At 37.0% G+C, this 21,779-nt stretch overlaps 1 protein-coding gene across 4 annotated transcripts in view; it reads left to right on the plus strand.

The window, feature by feature from the left end:
• Positions 1–4,864: 4,864 nt before the first annotated feature.
• LOC111869535 (centrosomal protein of 97 kDa) overlaps positions 4,865–21,779 on the plus strand; it is a 31,394-nt gene continuing 14,479 nt past the window's right edge. For 2 of the 4 annotated variants that reach the window (XM_023861144.2, XM_023861145.2), the window contains exons 1-8: positions 4,883–4,916; positions 5,189–5,346; positions 7,301–7,459; positions 10,010–10,111; positions 12,681–12,877; positions 16,836–16,919; positions 20,004–20,206; positions 21,345–21,449. In XM_023861144.2, coding sequence (XP_023716912.1) covers positions 4,904–4,916; positions 5,189–5,346; positions 7,301–7,459; positions 10,010–10,111; positions 12,681–12,877; positions 16,836–16,919; positions 20,004–20,206; positions 21,345–21,449 — 1,021 coding nt within the window. In that variant the 5' untranslated portion in view covers positions 4,883–4,903. Of the gene's footprint in view, positions 4,917–5,188; positions 5,347–7,300; positions 7,460–10,009; positions 10,112–12,680; positions 12,878–16,835; positions 16,920–20,003; positions 20,207–21,344; positions 21,450–21,779 lie in introns of all 4 variants that reach the window. The other 2 variants (XM_023861146.2, XM_023861148.2) reach the window with 2 other exon arrangements.

The following is a 21,779-nucleotide window of genomic DNA, read 5'->3' on the forward strand; positions in this document are numbered from 1 at the left end:
CAAAAACAACACAATCCAGTGTGACTATTTAAGTTTTATCACTTGAAAACTCATCACCCTTACATGTTTCGATCCCTACGGATCATCCTCAGAGGGCATCAATACTTTTTCTGGAAACTACTATTACAATAGGTGTTAAATTATATACATACACATATAATGTCTGAAATACACAATGTACACAATGTTCAACTTTTCCTGGTATTAAAATGTTTTAAAATTTTTAAAAACTTTGTTGTTTAGGATTAAAATTTATAAACCATGCAGGTTCGTGTCAATTCTCCTGTTGTCTTTCTTGGAGGTGGATGATCTTGTGCCACCTGTCTATCTTGAGAAAGGAGATTCTTAGTATTATCCGTGTTTGTTCATGGCTTGCTGTGTTGTGTATTACTTGCTTCATCTGTGAGTGTAGACCTATACCCTGACCTAATTTTTTTACTCATTATGTACAATTTAGTGCACAAGGAAACTGATGTTTTTAAACAGATGATAGAACCTGCTTCGAGGTTGCCTCACAAAGAACTGGCCGCCTGTCACTTCTCACACCCTCGAACCCACCCCCTTGTGTGAAATTTTTCTTCTGAGCATTCAAGGTTACTCTTGGCCTTGTTCAAAGATACGTGACACTTGCTATAACCTGTTTATTTTTATAATCTTCAACAAAACAGTGTGAACTGTAGCTTTATCCAGGTGGATTAAAACAATATTTACTGTTAGGGCTCAGAATATGTACAGTGCTGTTCTGATGTGTTCAGTTTATCTCCTTACAATAAATTCCTCCTTTTCCATTAATGTAAAACTTATTTATTTTCATTTTAGATCTTATTTACATTAGGATATGTTGACAAAATTATCAGTGATTAATGTCAAATTTGGGGTGCCTGAAGGCAGCATTGGGACCAGAGGCCATAGTATAGATACATGTAGTTGGATCGAATCTCTGTTCTTGCCTGCCAATATAAATCATGAAGGACTGGAAGAATCAGTAGTCGCAATAAGATATTCCTGATGAAACTAGTGTAGCCAAAGCAGTGTCAGCTACCGGCGATCAGTATACCAGAATATTGGTCTTGTGTGCTTCATCTATGTATTTGCCTATCAAGCAGGGCCAGATTCAAGGTAGAGTGACTGACCAAGTATGGGCCCTTGGGCCAACCCAGCCTCCTACACACTGGTCACTGGGGGGGGGGCGATTTCCTGCAGGGAATAAAGCTTGAAGGTGACCACCACCCACATCTAGCACAGAGGTCAATAACTGACAGAGCTATACCTCCACTCCCCCACATGACAACATTATCTTTACTTGCTTAGTAAATAATGATAATCATCTAATCTATTTTGAAGCTATTTAACATTTCTAGTGCAGAAAGCAACTTGAATTGAATGAAGTTCCATCCTCAAATTATGTTAAAACTGCCTAAAATTAGCAGAGCTTGGAATGTATGTACATTCAGGCATGCACCATTCACATGTACTTAGTGTTAAAGCGCTTTTTAACGAAACTATTCCCAATACCTCGAGACAATGTACATATCGTTCCCAATAACGATATATATAAGAATCAATTTTCGAATTTTCAGTCTAATAATTGGCTTTTATAACACTTACCAGAAGGTCAAAAAAGGCATTCTTGAAGAAATATTTTCAGAACTCCCTGCTATGATTCTGTTCAGAATCCTTCATCTTCTTGTCTGCTATCTAACGGGGCAAAAATTATAATGTCTTATAAAACTACGATTTTTCTTGTTGTGTACAGGTATGAAATCTATTTCCCACTTAAGAACATTACAATAAGGGTACCTGAGAAAAGGTTTCTGAAGGAAATATTTGGGGTAGGAAGTAACAGAAGGTTGGAGGAATTCCATATAGAGAAGCTTAATAATTTTTAATCACCACATACTGTTAAAAGTAACAAATGCAGGAGAGGGAGATGGGTGAGACATGTAGCACGAATTGAAAATGAAAGAAATACATTCAAAGGTAGGTAGGAGAAAGGCCACTGGGGAGACAGAAGTGAAAGGTAAAAAGGTAAAAAATTTGAAGCTATCCCTGTAACAGGCCATGAAGGCCCGTAAGTTTGTGAGACGTTGAGGCTCCCACATTTTGTCTAGACGATCAGTTGAGAGATGGCAGAAATTAGTCAGTCTTAAATGCCGGCCACCCTTTACCCCCCAGGAAGATTCTAGTACTCATTTCTGTTAGAGGCTGAGTCGACCCCAGGGCTGTAGTGCAGCTGGAAGGATTAGGTGAATTGAAAAAATCCACCTCATCGTGACTCGATCCTGCGACCTTCCGGCTTGTCGCATAGTACCTCAACCAACTACACTACCACATGCCCCCATATATGAAAGTATAATATTAAAATGGATTTCAAAAAGTATGGATGATATGGAATAGTATGGAGTGGATTCATCTAAGTGAAAATGGACACCAATGGTGGACTCTTGTGAACACGGTAATGAGGCTTCGTGTTCCATAGAATTTGACTAGTTTCTTGACCAACTAAGCGACTATTAGCTCCTCAAAAAAATTTATTCTACTTGAGTTTAGTTAATTGTAATATATGTCAGTCATTCACCCTAATTTCTACTGGTCTGCAACATTTTTCTCCTTGTGAACTAGAGTTTCTACATAGTTCTGGGAAGTCATTTCCACCCTAGTAATAATACGGAGATCCATTACCCTTGTCTATATATAGATATATCCAAGATCCATTAGCAGTAGATCTCAGTACACCAAACCATACATATGATATAAAACACATCACACTATTGCAGTGCCTATCGTAAGCCTTCACGTCACAGCTACACAGAAGCTATCGAAGAATTTATATTCCCTAGATATTCATGTATCTAAAATATGGCTGCATTTCCTCACGGAAAGATGTCATAACCAATATACGCTCTGAGCGGAGGTGAATTTGCTCTGTTCTGTGTGGTTTTCCTCGTACCAACATGGGCCTAAAGGCCTAGCAAATGATCTGAAACTCAAGACTTGAAAGAGGCAGAATATTGATGGAATTGCTTTTAATTCTTTCAAGCATGAAGTTCATCTAAATACTTTTAAAATTTCAATAACTACCATACACAAAACACTGCATCTCAGGCACAAAGTAAGATTGGTTAATTATGGGCTTGAATGACCAGTTAGGAGCAGGAATCTTCACCAATTCTCTGTCTGTCTAGCCGCTCATCCAAAGTTGAATTGAAGCTTTTTCCCTCGGTACAAAGTGGATGTGACGCAAAACTAATTATTTGCCCTCATTTGTGCTGATGTTAAGACGGCTTAGGGGTATACCTTCAATTATCTAAGTTCATCATGACGTTATGCTGAATTAAACACAGGAGGCAACTTTACTTATGTCATTACATATAATTAGATGATCAGTATTTTTCCTTAGATGTACACCCCCAATTATGGCCTTAGCCTACCACCATGAAACTTTCTGTTTCACTTAAGTTTAGATCTTAGACAGTAGTTTGGACTCCTTAGACAGGCGATCAGCTCGTCGCAAGATGAGCAATTAAGAATGAATAATTTGTCAATGATACAATGTGGGCATCTAGTTTGTATCTTATTTGTCATGTGAAAACTTGTCATTTTCAGAATTAATATTCCCCGGAACCCTCATGATACTCTTATTCAACCCTCTCTTCTCCCTAATACGGAAAGTGAATCCAAATCTATGTATTTCCATGAATTCCTAACAGCATATTTGGATAAAATGGTATTTATGTATTATTTGCACAAATTGGATAAATAGACTCATAATATGGAGGTTTAGTGCTTCTGAATGTTTCATCTCTAAAACTTCTAAAAAGATTCTGATGAAACCTGGTATTCCGGAAAGGGATTCTGCAGTGAAGAATGAAAGAGAAAGTTGCCCCTGTGCTTAATTAAGTACTGTGCCATAAAGATGTATGGGTGAGTGAAGGGATAGTTCCACAATTATTGACTTGGGCACTAGACGGAAATGAGTGGTCAGCTTCACCCTCCAGCCGCTGTAACCCCAGGGAAAACCCTCCCATACACGTTAGAGAAAAGGCTGGGTGGGCCACAGACCATGTCTGGAGGCTGTGGAGGAGAGAAAAATTCTAGCCCTGTCCCTCCCCTTCCCCCCCCCNCATCCAGTCTTAAATATACCGATTGGGCTATACTAAAATATGTCGAGTAAATTAATTTTGCCCCTATCTGTCCTATATAGCTTTAAGCTTACATGAAGCCCAACTCAAATGTGTTTTCTTTTTCTTTTGCCCAGAATGCTGCACTGAGTAATATATATACAGGCCTTATTCAAAACTGCAGTTACTGAAGACGCTTTTCTGCATGGTGTGCGTGCGTGTGCCTTCTGCGGAGGCAAAATGTTAAATTGGTCATTACTCATTTTAACACCTCCAAAGGTGCTACACCTGCTGTGTTGCAATTTGAATTTCCCGCTAGCGATGTCGCCCAATCGAAAGCATTTGCTTGGAATAGATTCCATTGGTAATAAAATGGATGCTGACTTGAATACAAGACCGTGCTTTGCCGTGTCGAAACAGAATTTCCCTATTCACATTGAATTTCACCTGCGTAGTTTCTCGGAAATAAGTCCATCGTACGGGATAAGCGTGTGGCAAGTTCAATAATTTATATCACACATAGCAGTTTGCACGAACTATAACAACTGCGCTGAAAATATGAATGACTGACGTCGTACTTAACCTACGAATAACTTTATTCGTTATTTGCAGTGCAGAAAAAACTTTATTAATTATGTTTTTAGCTAGTAATATTAAATTCTTAATATGTATACGGGTTCCTTGCTTGCAACCTACTTACGTTGATTGACTGAAGAGAATTTTTACCAAAGTAGGGAAATTGAGGTCAATTTAGAAACCGCTCGCAACTACTAATGTAAATCATGGCAGCAGAAGGTATGTAGAATTATATGTAATTATTAGATACTATGGAAAGTAACGCTTATCGTCAGCATTTTTAAATTAATTTTGTAATATATAGTTGTTAGAAACTAATAAATTTTTAATTTGAAAATTCAGAATACAACAGTAAACAACCCCTTGATATTAAATACTCATTTCTCAAATGTCAAAGAGCAGAAAGCTGTGATTTTGTTGCTATAATATCACTATTTACAAATTTTTCCATGTCACATGTGGAAAAAGACTTAAGTGAATCTTTTCTTAAGTTACAGAGCTTCATGACACATTAGATCTTTCTAGACAAGGACTTAAGAAACTCTCTAAAGCACAACCTCATGATGCACAAGTAGTAACAACTTTGATTGTAGACAACAACGAACTTCAAAGATGGGATAATATTGATTCCTATACTGTTCTGAAAAAGGTAGGATAATTATTACATATCTTTTGAAAAGCCTTCGGCCCATAATAGAAATTTCACAAAGAAATATGAACGGATAACTGCTGTTCCAGGTTTTGCTTGTGTCAGTAGAGTTAAACAACAATTACAATTGTCAGAAAACAATGTAGTAGAAGAGTCATCTGGCTACAGAGATAAGGGTGATAACTATTTCTGATACTGTATATTAAATTAAAAATAATATAAGAAAAATTATTCATTTAATGTGGCATCAGGCTTAGTAACAGGGAAGTGATATATCTAGTTTACATTCAGTAAGCCTCTGCTGAATCCCTTTGAACACTTAGATGAAAAATTAACGTGGAATAAGGCTTCCTTTCCGTGATATTGCTTGTAATATTATGTTAGTTTACCTTGAAAATGACTGTCAGCTTTGGCGTGATAGAGCTTTCCCAATGTTTTGACAGAACCTGCTTCCTCCATCTTCAGGATATAGAGTTATTTGGTTCATGTAAGTCTTCCCTGCAGTCATCTAGAAATATTTATGGGCACAGCATTGCAAACATTGTATAAATGAGGAATCAACGTTATATTTTATAGTTTTCTCCAGAATGTTCAATTCTGATATATTTCTTATGATGTTATTTTAAGTAAATTAAAAGACTATCTTATAGCTTGTTATTGCTAACTTTCCACTTCTCAAAATTTGTAGTTGCATAGCCATCTCTGTGGGCCATCTGTAGTAGCTGCTATAGTTAGTTATGCATTGTTGGAGTGTTAATATCAAATACCAGTTGGTTATACAATGAAACAAACTCTGAAACTATAAAACAATTTTACATTTGTATTGCAACATCCAGTGATGACAAGTTTAATTTATGTGAAGTTGTAAAGGTGAAAGGTAAATTTATCCCTGTGCTTACTTAAGTAAATATCATACCATGAAGATGTATCTTTAAAATAAACTTAGAAATATGTGTATGTCCTCTAAAAATGTTTTCTGAGTGTAGTAGTTGCATGAATGTATTTTACAGGTTGTATCTGAAACACTTAATCATATTTTACTTTTATAGATGAAGAGGTACACATTCAGATCAGAAATCAACATAGTTTGTAGGATTTGAGGTTTTTACAGTGTTAGTTATGAAAAGTACTGTCTTTTAGTATATAACACCGTATATTCCATTGAAAGTCAACCGATGTTTCAGAGGAACATTGTCTCCATCTTCAGGGTCAGGGAATAAGCTGAGCAAGATATCAGCATGAAAGCAGAGCTGACTCTGCTTGCCACCTGCTTTCACGCTAGTATCTTGCTTGGTTTATTCTTTGACTATAAAAAAGGAGACAATATGTTCCACCAAAATATCAGTTTATTTTCAATGGACTACACAGCTTTATATCCCAAAAGGTAGTATACTTCGGCATATTTTGTGTTCCTATAAATGAATTTGCCATGTAACTATGCTGATATTACTTTCCAGGTACTATTAAATTTCCTCTGTGGTCTAGTGATCAGTGTTCTTGGCTACATATCCAGAGGTCCAGGTTCGATTCCTGGCGCTACTGGATTTTTTCTTAGAAGTGGTGGGTCTGGAGAGGGGTTCACTCAGCCCCGTGAGGATAATTGAAGAGCTATTTCAAGGAATTAGCGGTCCCGGTCTAGAAAACCGAAATTAATGGCTGTGGGAATTTGTTGAGCTGACAACGCGACGCCCTCTATTCACTAAAGTTGGCACTAACTTCGCTGACAAGTGATGGTCGCTTGGTCGGTATAGTTCACTTGCGGATTAAAATCGCTGAGTTTTCTCTATTATTATTAATATTATTATTACAGTTGATCTGTTGCCATACTGTATATATATTTTGCACTTGGCATAGTGAACTGTATAATGTATGTTGTATTTGTGTGCATGCAGTATGTCATTTTTGTGCAATTGTAGTTATTTTTCATCTATAATATAATAATCTCGTTTAACAGCTATCAGTAACTAACAATCAGTTGCTACGGATGTACGGCGTTGCTAGACTCCATGGTCTCATAACATTGAACTTGGCAAATAACAACATTTTGACTATTGAAGGACTGAAGGACCTTGTGCATCTGAAATGGCTATGCCTTGCAGCTAACAGTATTAAGGTATCTGATGTCTGTAGCTAACTATTTAATAATTTCTAGAAAATCAGTTTGAGCTCTACAGAAATATAAGGCTTATTTTGGCCTTTGAGCTCTGTTTCAACGTAATGCAACCACATGACCCAAAACTTTGTAGCACTGTAAGGATTAATGCAGATAAATAGGACCTAAAATTTTGTGCCGATGGTATGTTTTTAGACATTATCCATTGTCCTGTTTTTTTTATTTATTTAAAGCAACTTTTCAGAGACTGGACTCTTTTTCCGTCCTTCAAGTGAAACCTACTCATTTGGGCCCATTCAACAGAGCTAGAGCCTATCTTCAGACAACAGCACCAACCACAACATGAACCATCAGCAAGAGTTAAAACAGACATGAAAAACATTACAAAACTTCACACACAAGGCCTAGGACCTGTGCCCATGCGTTGTTTAATGACCACTGTCTATGAAATCAGTGTACTTTCAGAATATAAGTCATCACTAAAGAGACAAATTATCTGTATAGTACCAACATAAAAAAACAACTTTCCCACATAATCTACACTGGACAGAGTATAGTTTTCTGAATTTCCAAATACTACTAAATTCTTATTAAAAAAGACAACCTACTAAATAAAAAATGGGACACTGGATAATGTCCAAAAACGCAATAATTATATTAATGCAACTTTTCAAGTGTCCCAATGAAGTTTCTGTGTAATACCGAATGTATATTTTCCCAGATTTTAATTTTTGTCTGTATTATATTGAAACGGAGGCACTAAGTTGGACCTGTCATAGGAGACCGTCCAACTGCAGGGAGTGGCAAATGCCAAATGCAAGTTGCAGGTCCCACTGGCCCGGTGGGTAGCACCTGGTAAGGGCCCCTAACCAGGATTATGTAGGTGGTAGATAAGACTCGTTAGCTCCAGTAGACAACATGTCTGAAGGAAACCCACAATAAAATGGGGGTTTTGCTACAGACTGGTAACCTGCTCAATTAAGGAAAGTTACTCTTGAACCTCAGAAATCAAATTGCCAGACTGATAATTGGGGATAGAATGGGCTAACAAGCTCTACCCTTGCAGATGATGATTAGACTCAGACCTGTTTGATTCCATTACTTTTCAATATTTGTATACCTACCTACCTACCCACCTCCCTACCCATACACCCAACCACCACTCGGCGCTAGAGCCCTAGGTGAGCCTTGGCCTCTACAGCCAGTCTCCACAACCAGTGTGTGCTGCTATAGGATTGGACCCACGCATGATGACCCGAGGCTGGTTGTTAGGTTTCTGAACAAAATTCTTTCTACAGAATGAGGTTGTTAGCCTCATGCCCAACTCCCAACCCGGAGGACCAGGGTATCTCTCTTAGTCTGAACTCTTCCCTATGACCTTTTCGGCATGGGTGACCCTACTGGTAGTTAAACTACCACTGGCATAGCTCTTCAGGTCACAGAGTCAAGCAAGCCCCACCACCACGACAAGGTGGAGACACCTCAGGCGGGAATATGTGTATATCTTTATGATGTTTAACAACATGTGGGGGTATTCTCTGTTAGGTCAAACTGTTTAACTATATCTTAAATGAATATGGCTGTAAATTTGAAACAGAGTTGTATTAGTAAGGAACATATATTTTCCAATACATTTCCCACTTGCACTGCCCTGTATAATTTCCTCGTGTAATGTGGGCCATGACCCATACGTACAACAGTACCTCCCACAAGTGAAGGAGCTTGTCAGTGTTAACTATAGCAACAGTTGTAACAATCCTTAATCACAGTTCATCAATGGTTTCTGGTAGAGGGGCCCCATGCACTGATTCTTGATTCTGTAGCATGTGCACTCATTGCTAGGTGATGACCTTGAAGTAAGCATCTATGCAATGGCCATTGGTATTGTTTATATTAATTAATTTCTTCAAGGAGACAGACATCGGTATATTTGCAAACTGTGAAGGATGTTTGTTAACACTGGATTATATGCAAGCAGACAAAATACTGCGGTGGCAGGATAGCCACAGCCGCTGCTCACCTTCCACATTTTCATCTACCCATTCCATTATTTTTCACAGGAATAGTGATGACCATGTAACATTTGCATTTTTATTATAATGCATCCAGTGAATTCCCATGAAATATGAATAGTTATTTAAGTTATCAGTTGCATCTGAATTTTACTTCTGTTTGTTCATGACCTGAGTGGACAAGAATTTATAGAATTCAAATTAAAACATTTGCATTAAGAATTGTATGACTGTGAAGAGGCAAGAGAGACGGAGTCTCAATTGTATGTGTAGGGTTGTGTGAGTGGTGAGTGGATATAAAGGTTGGGAGGGAGGATGGCTGAAGTTCTGATGAGTGTTGGTTGTTTTTCTGAGTGTCAGTAATCGTAAGAATCTTTCATTTAAGATTGTGGTAAGCACCTATATCTTTTCCACATGCATATGCATACAGATATAATATAAATATTTTTTTCACTCTGTGAATGGTTTATTAAGATTTAACATGTAATAATCTGAAATTTATTTCAGATTTTCACTGTGATTTGTACTTTATTTTTAGACGATTGAACATCTTAATACGAACATTAATTTGGAGCACCTAGATCTCTCTGATAATAGCATTGTCCATGTATCTGATGTCTCACATTTGAAATCTCTAAAGGTAAGGTTTATCATATAATGTATGATTTTTTTATAAGATGTTAAAAACTGCAACAATAAATAGCATTGCCATTATTAGGGTAAGTCTAATTTATTTGCAAAATGTTCATATCTACCCCCTTTACTGTTGCCCTTACTGTTGAATACACATGCCACTGTAAGCATAGAACCTCCATACTGTTGTAGTTACTTATATGACCTTTACTACCGAATTGTCTTTCACAACTAGTGATATCAGTGTGGGTGCTGTGCTTACCACACGCATCAAAGAAGAGCAACATGCAGTGATTCGGTTTTTGTGGGGCTGGAGATGTAAGTGGCGTGGAAATTCTTCCAAGACTTTCACAACAATATGATGACAGCATTTTGACACAGCAGGGCATGTATGAATGGATTAGCATGTTTAAAAATGGCCAAACAAGTGTCACTGATAAAGAATGGTCATGGGATATGTCCACATTGACATGCTAAACAGAATTGTATAATAGTAGAAAGGAAATTGGGAAGAACATGTTGGCATATGAAAAAGGAAATCAACTAAAAGAAAAAAGAAGTTTGGCAAGACATGCCAGATTGTGGAAGGATTCAGTTTTGTAATATTCATAATCAATCTCACTATGTGAGATACTGGAAAGGATGATGATTTTAGCTTTATGGCTTGAAGCCACTCATTGTATAAAGGACACAAGTCAATAAAATTGAACTGACTAACAAAGCTTGCATAGTTTGGTTATGCAATAATTGTGGTATTTATTAGACAGTTAATGCATGAGTTGCGATTTCTTGTCCATAAATGCCCCCATCCATAGTAGTTCTTGGTGTGGTGTGCAGTGATACCTTATCAAACTGTTGGCATGATCAGTTAAATACTATGTAGTGTATTTTGCTACATGAATCTTGGGTAGAATCAACAGGCCAGGAAGATTTCAGCTGTTTATTAGGTCAGTAAAATTTCAAATTAGTTCTGGTAAACACTTCTTGTAGCAAGGGAAGATTTTGAGATGGACCTGTAAATAAGTATAATTTAGCAGTGGGTTACCTCATAATCTCCATATTCATGAAACAGCTACAAATCCTTGACTTATACTGGTTACACATTCCTCATTCTGTTTCCATAGAACTAGTGAAAGGTTTACATTTTACTGAAGAAACTACTGGGTAAAAAAGGTAAAGTTGTCCCTGTGCTTAACTAATTAAGCACTATATCATGAAGATGTATGGAGGAGTTGATGTAGAGATCCACATTTTCTTGATCTTGGCACTAGTTGGTGGTGAGTGGCAGCTTTACCGCCAGTACCCATTAGGTAGGAGGCTGGGTGGGCCCCAGAGCCTGTCTGAACAATGTGGAGAAGAGAAAATCCTTGACCCTACCAGAACTCAAACTCCAACCTCTCCGTCATCCAGCCCATAGCCAGTTGCTATACCGACTGCATTATCCCAGCTCTTGAAAATATGAGGTGCACATGCTTGTTATTCTCAGACAGTTATTAGCAGTAGACTAATATGTGAAGAACGAGAGAAAGATCCCACTGATGCCCCCTTTTATTATAGCACATGCTTAGGTCCCTTTAGTTCTTTGAATTGAAATGGAAGGCCAGGCAGATTATTATGTTTCACAATATCTTCCTGCTCATTAGCAGTGTCAGAGTTATCAGTGTCTTAAAGTGTGTTGTAGACACTGTTACATTCATCACTTCTGGTTTTGGAAACAGCATGTGGTGTAGATTTGAGTAGAACCTTGGTGGCATAAAATTACTATGACATGATTATTCCACATCTAATTTTATCACTCAGTAAATTACTCCTTTCTGTGTATTCAACTAAAATTAATTCTGTCATACAAAACTGGCCAATTCACACAGTGCATGGAAACTTAAATGTTTTCTGCCCTTCAGTCACATGTATTGTGTTTTCATATGAAACTGCCAAAACAATTTCTTTAACTTTCAAAAGGAAGAATAAGAAACAGATGAAAAGTAATTATAAATCAGGATTGCTATGTGTATCCAGTCCCTTGTTTAACATGATAGATGCATCTTGAAAAATTTGTTTGAAGTGACATATTAATTGGGCACAATTTATCCATGTGAAATAATGTAATGGAGAAGTTGTGGAGAAATTGTGTTAAACAAAAAAAGGCAGTCATATTAGTTGAATATCCATCATATTTTAAAAACCATGTTAAACTGAATTTGTGTTAGAAGTCATGTTAGTTGGGGAATGGGCGTACTCATACTGGAAATTTTAAAGTATACAGCAATAGAGTTATTAGTGACATCTTATATGAGAGCCAGAAACATGAGAAAAGTGACATTTGTGTCGCAGACAATGAAGACAAACTACTTGGTCACAGGCCATAGGTAGGCCTTAATGGTTTAATAGATGCAGATTAGACAGACAAACATTTACCGGCATTTTTTTTTATATAAAGAGAGTAGGAGCTGCATGAAGGGATTCATATGTGCACAGATATGGAAAGTAACAATGGATGTATATGATACTTAGACTTTATGGAGTACCATTGTAATCTTTTCCTATTTGCAGTTGCTGAATTTGTTTGTATATTTCAGCATTTGTTATTGCATGGTAATCGCATCTCACAGCTGCGTCAATGTGAGCGACACCTGCCACCAAGTATTGTCATGCTCACACTCGCTAGCAACAACATCACTGATCTTAATGAAATGTCTCATCTAGTACACCTAACCAACCTCCGAGAATTCAGCATTATAAATAATCCCTGCATTAATATGACCGGCAATTGTATGTATCCTTATCAGGTGCTTGTAGAGAGAAACATGAACTATGACACAGCGTTGCTTATATGTCTTCTTATGGGCTAACATAGACTCTGAGTGCCTGCTAGAAATAGAACACAACTATCTTTTATATAAGCTGAAAACTAACAGTATTATATCATCTATGTCTAGCAGAGACGTAATTTGTGATTACTTACATAAGTTATCCGATTGTGTGTGTAATCATCCTCACCACATAATAGTGTTCACATATTCACACAGGTGGCTGCATGATATTCAAAGCTATGCTATCTGGGGCTTAAAGGTGTAGCTTAGTGAGATAATGACATTAAGGTATGACAGGACTAAAAAAGGAAAAAATGGGGTGGAGGATGAAGATACAAAATGAGTGATTTTCACTGACTTTTAGTGGGTTTTTCTGCTAGTAATAATATTGGAAATGCCTGAAGAGTTACTTTCTGCATGTATAAAATAGGAATTTATCATGCTGCTGACCCCAGTGTGTGTTTAAGAACATAAACATTGACTTTTGGAAATATGCCTTCCATTTTTCCACATATTTGGTTCATACATTATTTCTTATAATTATGCTATTTCTTGTAATTGTTCTTTGTATTGTTTATTAGTGTATGCCATAATTCAGGCAGTTAGTCACAAGCCTGTGACTGGTTACCTGGGTTCAATCTCAGTGCAGTATGTGGAAGTTCTGATGGACAAAATGACACTGAGGCAATTTTTTCTTCGAGTATCTTGAACGCCCCCCCCNCCTCTTGAGTTGCGGCATAGCCCTGACCAGTCAATATATTACCAATAGTAATATTGTATTTTAGTGTCACATTGTGTGTGAACTATTTATTATGTGTTCTGTGGACACAATTTCTACATACATTGAATATATTTTTGTACTGTTTTCACTTTACAACGTGTTTTGGTTATTCAGGCAATCATCACATAAGTAATTTTACATTAACACATATTAGCAGAAAAAGTAGAGTGTTAATGTAAAATGACTTACCTGATGATGGCCTGAATGGCCATAACATGTCATGAATTGAAAACAGTATAAATTTATTCAATCTCTACAGGAATTATGTCAATGGAACATATAACAAACATGTTACCATGATGTTTGTTCCCTCAATCAAATAAAGTACAGATAACCACACTGAGTTCATCACAATTTTGTAGATTTTATGGTAGTTTGAAGCTAGAGATCAATACAAAACTAGCAAGAAATCTGTCAAAATTTCAACAGGAAACTTGAAATAGACTTAATCAAAACTACTTAACCTCAGTTACTTTAAAAGTTCTGGGGAGACTGACACAATCATATTAAGGCAGTAAATTTGTTAGAATAAGGATATGCACCAGTTGGTGCTGCTGTCTGTGTGAAATTTTTTTGGCAAAGGTTGTATATTGAAACAGACTTCTTCAGAAATAAGATCTAAATGTTTGTGACGATGGTACATTAGTACAAATACTCATATTATGTTTCTGGACATTTTTGTTTTTATCTAAAAACACTGCCCTGTTTATTTTTCAAATGACAACGTTTTGGATACTGGATTCTATCTCCATCTTCACGTAAAACCTACTCAGATGGGACTAATCGATAGAGCTAGTCACTATCTCTGGACACCTGTACCAGCACCAAGGTGGGGTATACAAGCCAAGCACAGCCCAAACCATCTGCAAGAGCTAAGAAAAGATTAAATTATTATTTCTTCAGAAATATCTAACCTTTCCTTACATTCAGTTGGCAAGAAAGTATCATAGTGGTTATTGTGTAGTTCACCACCAAACATCAGGGATACATTTCTTTCAATCACAATGTGACCAACTGTAACAGTTGATGACTGGCTTATTTTGCGCTCAGACACAAAATAAACGTTAACAGACACTATAAATGTTACCAGTAGCTATTCTGATGTCACCATACACTCACTTTTTTGCATGTACATTTTGTAATTTTTCCTTGTATTAATACATAATTGCACATTATTCTGAATGGTCTCAAATGCAACAGTTGGGCAGAACCTTTAAAATAATTCCCATCTGTAGCTACAGTTTATACAGATAACCCCTTCATTTATCAACTCATAAACAATAAGCCTTGATTTCACTGAATATGCACTGTGTCCGCAGTGGAAATTTGTTTTCAGTAAAGGTCAAGACTGCAACATTAACTGAAGCATAGTTACTTCTCACTGGTACCTGGTGGTCATATCCATAACCACTGGCAGTGATGACTTCTAAATAAGGACAGAATTTCAAGAATGTGGATGCTGTTAGGACAGAACTTCTACAGATAATACACAATAAAGGAATGGAGAAATGTTTGAAATTTATAAATTAAATTATCTGTAGTGGACACCTGTTCGGCCCTTATTCAGAGGTTCTGTCTGATCCCCAGTCACACTTGTGTGTGGATATTTCTGCTCACAGATGGAAATATCACCCCTACCAGTGATAAAATTGTGGGAATATGAATAATACATGATGCCCTAGCATGGGCTTGAGCCCATGGTAAATCTACAGATCCCATTTGCTTACCATCATTTTTATAATTGCCCTGTCACTGTTGGTATTAGATCTGCCCTGTATGTATACACACTGTAGAGATGAATTTTTAACCTTTGCGTAAGTAGGCAGAAGTCAGAAGGCTCAACACAAACCATACCTGGAGGTACTAAATAAACAACAAAACCTTCTGTAGTGCATTTCACAGTTTAAAACCACTGATACCCTGTATAAGCTTTTGTTGTCATACAAAGAATTTCTGGTAGAAGCATTGGCATTGTCATTACCATTGCCATTGAAGTTAGGATGGAAAGGTGTCTGAGATTAGCTGTTTGTAGCAGATCAAGTGATTGAGATTATCACTTTCTAATAGATCCAGATGAATAGGTGCATTCCCACCTATTCACCTGCAGATGGAAACAGATCCTGTTAAATTGTATTCTGTTCAGAATACTGGGCAGTGGGTAAGGCCCAGAAACCCAATAATTCTCTGTGTAATATGATGTTGTCAGAACCATTTGGAATGATTCATTGAGCAGTTTGTGAACTTTGTGGAAAAAAATAATACATAGAAATTAATTTGAAAATTAAATTGTAATAAATCCCTTCTAACTATTATAACATCCTAAGTTATAATTGGCAGAGTTAGAACTACATGTTTACATAAGTATGAAAGGCTGACAGAAATTGAAATTAAATGTATCAGGCATATTTGCACCTATAACAAAAAGCAACATTCTACTACAACTCTGAATAATATACAGTAAGAAAATTGCAAAGAACACAAATTGAAAACCTAGTATATTCTAAGTGGAATACATGTCTTAACTGTCATTGCTTTTGTAATGAATAAATTTGTTCTTTACATAATGCTTTTAGGTAAGACCCATAGGACAGTTAACTAACTCATCTATAGTCATGACTGAAAACTGTATTTAACCCAGGATATCAGTACAGCTAAAATGTTCTGTTGTGTATCTAAAACATCTCTGGTTTTGTCTTTGTCAGTGATATAGTTCATTCTGTTGTTATTAGAATGTTGCTTGCTTGATTATAATTTCAGCATAGGATGGTGAACCAGAGTTACAATACCAGAGATCTTGTTGAACACACACAGAACATTTCTTTCATATGGCTGCATGCTCAAGGTATGACATACCCTCAGAGATTTTTAGACAAAATGTATGAACGGTAGATGTCTATAATATCCAGTTAGATAGATGGACTGGTTTTGGAGTGGGTTATACCATAAAATCTATCTATGTTGACAGGGTCAAGCATTTTAGCCCATACTTGAGTACATACTGTCCCTGGGGAAGTGTTCCTAATTTTTTCACTGCTCTAGTTAATCCCTTAAGCTTTCTCATTGGCAGTGTTAATGTCTGCTTCATGGTATGCGATATAATTCCCTTGTGTGCTGCCATATATTCCTTAACTAGATTATAGTGGCTTTGACTATCGTCCATTTGTCATTAACTGGTGCATGGGCCTCAAGGTGATAGATGGCTTTGTGGTGGATGCTATTGAAAGGTGAGTATTATGTGTTGTAGGGTGTCAAGAAGGTATTGGTCTTGTGTGTTGAAATTAACTCTCTCCTAGCCCTAGTTAGACTCCAACAACAAAACATCACCCTATTACTTCACAAGCTATCTCTTTTATATTGTTTCACATTAAGGTAAGTAATTTGAGCTGGAATTGATATATGAGTAGTCATCCCCCACTACTCAGTGTTCCATTAATTGATGATTTATTCCATTGAACCTCCCACAATATGTCCATATACCAAAATAATCATAATTCTCTGGCAAATCAATAATTGCCAATTTGCGCACGTGTTGGCAATGTTTACAAGCTCAATCATGTTGGCCAGCCACTCTGGTAGCTTGGTAATGCAGTCTTACCAGTGCTTATTGTTCTCATCACATTTGGAACTTCTTGAATAAAATTAGTGAAATTGTGGGCCCCATGGTGCAAAGTAGATATTAAAATTGGGTTCAGTAGCCAAAGAACTGCTAATTGACAACATTTCACAGAACAGTTAATGGGGGTGACTGTATGACCTGTTGAAGCTTCAAGAAGTTAAGAATTTTCCAAGAGATGTCATTAAAAGGTAGTAAGAATACAGGACTCAATGGAGGTGCTGTGCACAAAGACAACATTTTACGTGGGAACATTTTTATGTGCTTCAAGTTGGAAGGGTTAAGGGGTGATGGTTTTGTGGAAGGTTTTGTGTTCTTGTTTGTAGTAAGTATACGTGTAAGTATTCGTATGTGGACAGAGAAATGATATTAGGTAGGATAAAAATTAATCAAAAAGCATTTTATTATTTCATAGTTGTCTAATGCTTCACGATTGAGATTTCAAGTTTAAAAAAAAGGTTATACTTGTACATTTGAGCTGACTGTTGTGTTCGTCATTGTGTATGTGTGTGTGTGTCTGTGCGTTCACATGTGTACTGTTACACACAACTTTCTGTATTTATTATTATTATTATTATTATTATTATTATTATTATAAATTACATAAAATATCTTTTTCTATGGTGTATCAAACTGTGGGTTGCAACCCCACATGGGGCATGACCTGCTTTTAGGGGAGGGGGAGGGCATACAAAGTTCTGAAGATTTATTTAAAATATTTTCATGTGTAGTGTGGTATGCATGATGAAAATAACGAGTTTTAGTTTGGATGATTGGATTTATTAGCACTTTGGTTACAAGTTCTCTTAATTACATTTAAATACAGCACTGTTGCTGATTTACACACTTTCCAGTTCACCATTGCACACACATTAGGATTGTCCAGCTTTACTAGTCATCTCCTGGCAATGGATCTCAACACAGAAACTAGAACTTCAACTCACTTGAAGTTGTCTTGTTATTTAGTCTTCAATCACTCTGGAACCTTGGAATTCAAAATTCTTCTGCACTCTCTCCTCCAGCTTATGACTGATTCGTAACTGCCCCTGAAAAAATTCTGTCATTCCCTTCTCTTATAAACACTGCACAAACACCATGGAAAACACCATCTCTGTAGTTGATGACATCACCGTTTTCATAGCATGGTCTGGTACATGGAAATGTGTATACTGAGCCGTTGGTTAGAAACAGATGGCATAACCCCGTTATTCCACCACTGCTCGGTGCAGGTGACATAGAAAAAACAGCCTCATCTATTGTTGCATGTTGTACTGTGTTTGCAGAGCTGTTGCCTGGCAATGCTTTGATCAAATCTGTTACCATATGATTAGTAAGTAGCCCATTCAGTCACATCAGTAGCTTTAATCGTGGGGAGTTGGGTAAATTTGTGTATTAATTTGGGAAGTTGTGATATCACAGAGTCTGAGGACCTCTGTCTGAATACATTTAGCTACACTTTTCACCATAAAGGCCATCATCAAGCAACAACATATGTGTTTTAATTGAACTTTTGTTAAGTATATGTTGTTGGTATTGCCCAATATATTTGTAAGTTTTATATTAACTTAAATTTAAAGACTTATGTAGAAAGTTGTAAAAATGATATAAATGGTCAGTTGTTCAAATTAATATATTTTTAATATGTTTGTAATAAATTTATGTATACATGTAGACAGCCCATGAACATGAGAACAGGTGGGGCTTGAAGTGAATAAAATCTGTTGCACCCATCAGTATATTTATGGAAAGAAAGGAAATTATATGTTCTTATTTAAACATTCATATTTTAAGAGTTCACTTTTATGTAATTTAGTACTCTGTTTTTAGCAACTGTATGCTCACTAAGTGCTTGGGACACCTCAGGGCTCATCAGTTTCTTTTTCTGCCCTTGTGCTGATGCATACATATGAATTGGTGATGATAGGTGCTCCGGCAAGAATGTGTACATATGTAGAATGCACAGTTTCTGTCACTAGGCTGACTCATTTTCATTCCTAACATCTTTTTTCTAGGTTCTTTGACAGTCATAGTGAAAGAGATGTGACACTTGCAAAATATTTTTTTAAATTCAGTTTTCCACTTTTTCATTACTTTGTCTTCATGTATCTTTGTAGTTCTACCACTAAATTGGTACTGTTTTCTGCTGCTGTAAATGCCCCCTTTGAATTACTGGTACTTGTATATAGACCTCCATTTATACCATTACACTTCCATCCTAGGCATAATGATACATTATGTATTTTATTAACATGCCTTCAACTTTTTTAAATTCATGACACCAATGTAGAGTTTCTAACAAACTTTCAGTTGTCACTTGAAAGCAAATGCGTACACACACAGTTACACAGTTCACAGCCTTCATCTGTTCACACAAAAACACAAGAAGACTGAGCTGTTAATATATGCTTCCCTCACTGCCTTACAGACCCATTCATTATGTGTAGCAGCAGGGAAAATGCAGGATGTTCAGACAAGTGGGGGAAACATGAATATATATGGAATTGTACAAAGGCCTGAAAGGAACAGTGTTGTATCTATCAAGTGGAAGTAACTTGCAAAGAATAGCCTGACTGTCAGATCTTTCATATTTAAATTTGGGGCTTCATGTCTCACTTGGCATTTTGACATATTTACATAATACAGGTTCAGGAAGTTATATATTTTAGTTTTAATTGATCTCCTGTTATGATACCAGCTTGAAGGCAGAGTGGCTGTATTCCCAGGGAAGAGGTCGTCAGTTTCAAGTTGGTGAACATCAGGCACTTACTCAGTATCTGGCCTCAGTTTGTCCACTTTCCGGAGACAGCCTGGAGTCAGAAGATGACCGGAAACTGAGACTTATCCTCAGCAAAGCTCAGCAGCATCAACAGCAACTGAGGGAGCAGCTAACAGCTGATGGTGAGTGTAGTAGCCATGAAGCATCTGATCAGATGGGGCTTGGCCCTTTCAACAACACACTGTTGCTAAATTCCAGCTGTCACGTCTGAAAGGCTGAGGAAGTTTGCGCAGGTGGTAGTGGCTTGTATTTGGGGAGTGTCTGATTTGAATCCAAACCACAGCACCAATTAGCATGACAGGCATTTCATGGTTTTCCCCAGTCCCATAGTATCTCAGGCCATGACCACTTCCTTCCATATTCTTTCTATTTAGTGTTCACCTATCATTCCTAGCATTCGCTGCTGCATACTTTAAGATACTGATAGCCTCAAATAAACCACATCTCTGAAGGAATTGAGGTAACAACAGAAGACTCATTCAGGACAGTTTATCTTTGTAAAGGTAGAGTACCATGCAGTGAAGATGTATGGGAGAGTTGACATATATGTAGTAATCCACATGCTCTTTTTCTCAGCACTGTTTAGAGGTGATTTGTCAGCTTCATGCTCTAGCTGCCTTTGAGAGAAAGAGCTCCAGGTACTCATTGTGACTCATTGTGTAGGAGGCTGGGTGGCCCCCAAAATCTATTTTGACACTGTAGAGAAGAGAAAAATCTCTTACTCCTGCTGGTTTGTCCATGTAGCATTCCAAGTACAAGGCAGAAATATTCTAAGTACTTGAATCATAAATATAATTTGTGCAGTAAATGCACTGCAAATGACAGTGTTATATAAATTATAAGAAATATCAATTTCCACCACATATAGCAACTGACATGAATATAACATTATATAATCTTAATTGAAGCACCACTGTTATAAGGATCTACCTGTACAGGGAAGAAACTTGACCACAAGTCAATAATGATATAACAAACAAAAGCTGATGCTCCTGACTTGTATTCTGGAGGTGCCCAGTTCAAGTCTTGGCTGGAACACTGTCCTGGGTGAGATTTTTCATTGTTTTCCTCAGTTCCTCCACATAGCTACTGGGATATTACCTTACATTGGTCCACGTCCTTTCAAATTCATTATTCACTGTCATCCAATCATCTCACACTATATAATCTGAATTACTAGCCATGTGATTAAACTAGAAAGTAAATAGTAGTGGTGCGTGCTAGACTGTGTGGTATGTAACTGTTGTGTGTGTCCTACAGGCAGGGCTGTTAGAGGGAGAGCAGCTACTCTGAACAGAAGTCTTTCTTCTCCTGCTACCAGACGGCATGTCAGTAACAACAGGAGTTCTGTGCCTAGACAGTCCAGTAAGTACAGTAACTGGTGCTATCAACTCAACGGTTGCTAGTCAGGTCTGTTAATACATACTGCAGAATGATCCTGTGAAGTATGATGGAATTACAGAAGATGAGATAATTGGAACACCATAGCTAGAAACAAGGATCTGACAAAGGAAGATGTCCCCTGTTTTGGGGGGAGGAGGGTGCTATATACAGAGCACTTAGATATTCTGAAATGGGGAAGTGGAGAGAAGAATTTGTATGTAGCAAATGGTTGAGTATAATTTAAGATTTAGCATGTAAGAAAATTATAAACTGTACAACTGTAATGGAGTTAAAATATGTTTAAAAATATTT

This window comes from Cryptotermes secundus, unplaced genomic scaffold (assembly GCF_002891405.2).
Source record: "Cryptotermes secundus unplaced genomic scaffold, Csec_1.0 scaffold196, whole genome shotgun sequence".
Classification (NCBI taxonomy): Eukaryota; Metazoa; Arthropoda; class Insecta; order Blattodea; family Kalotermitidae; genus Cryptotermes; species Cryptotermes secundus.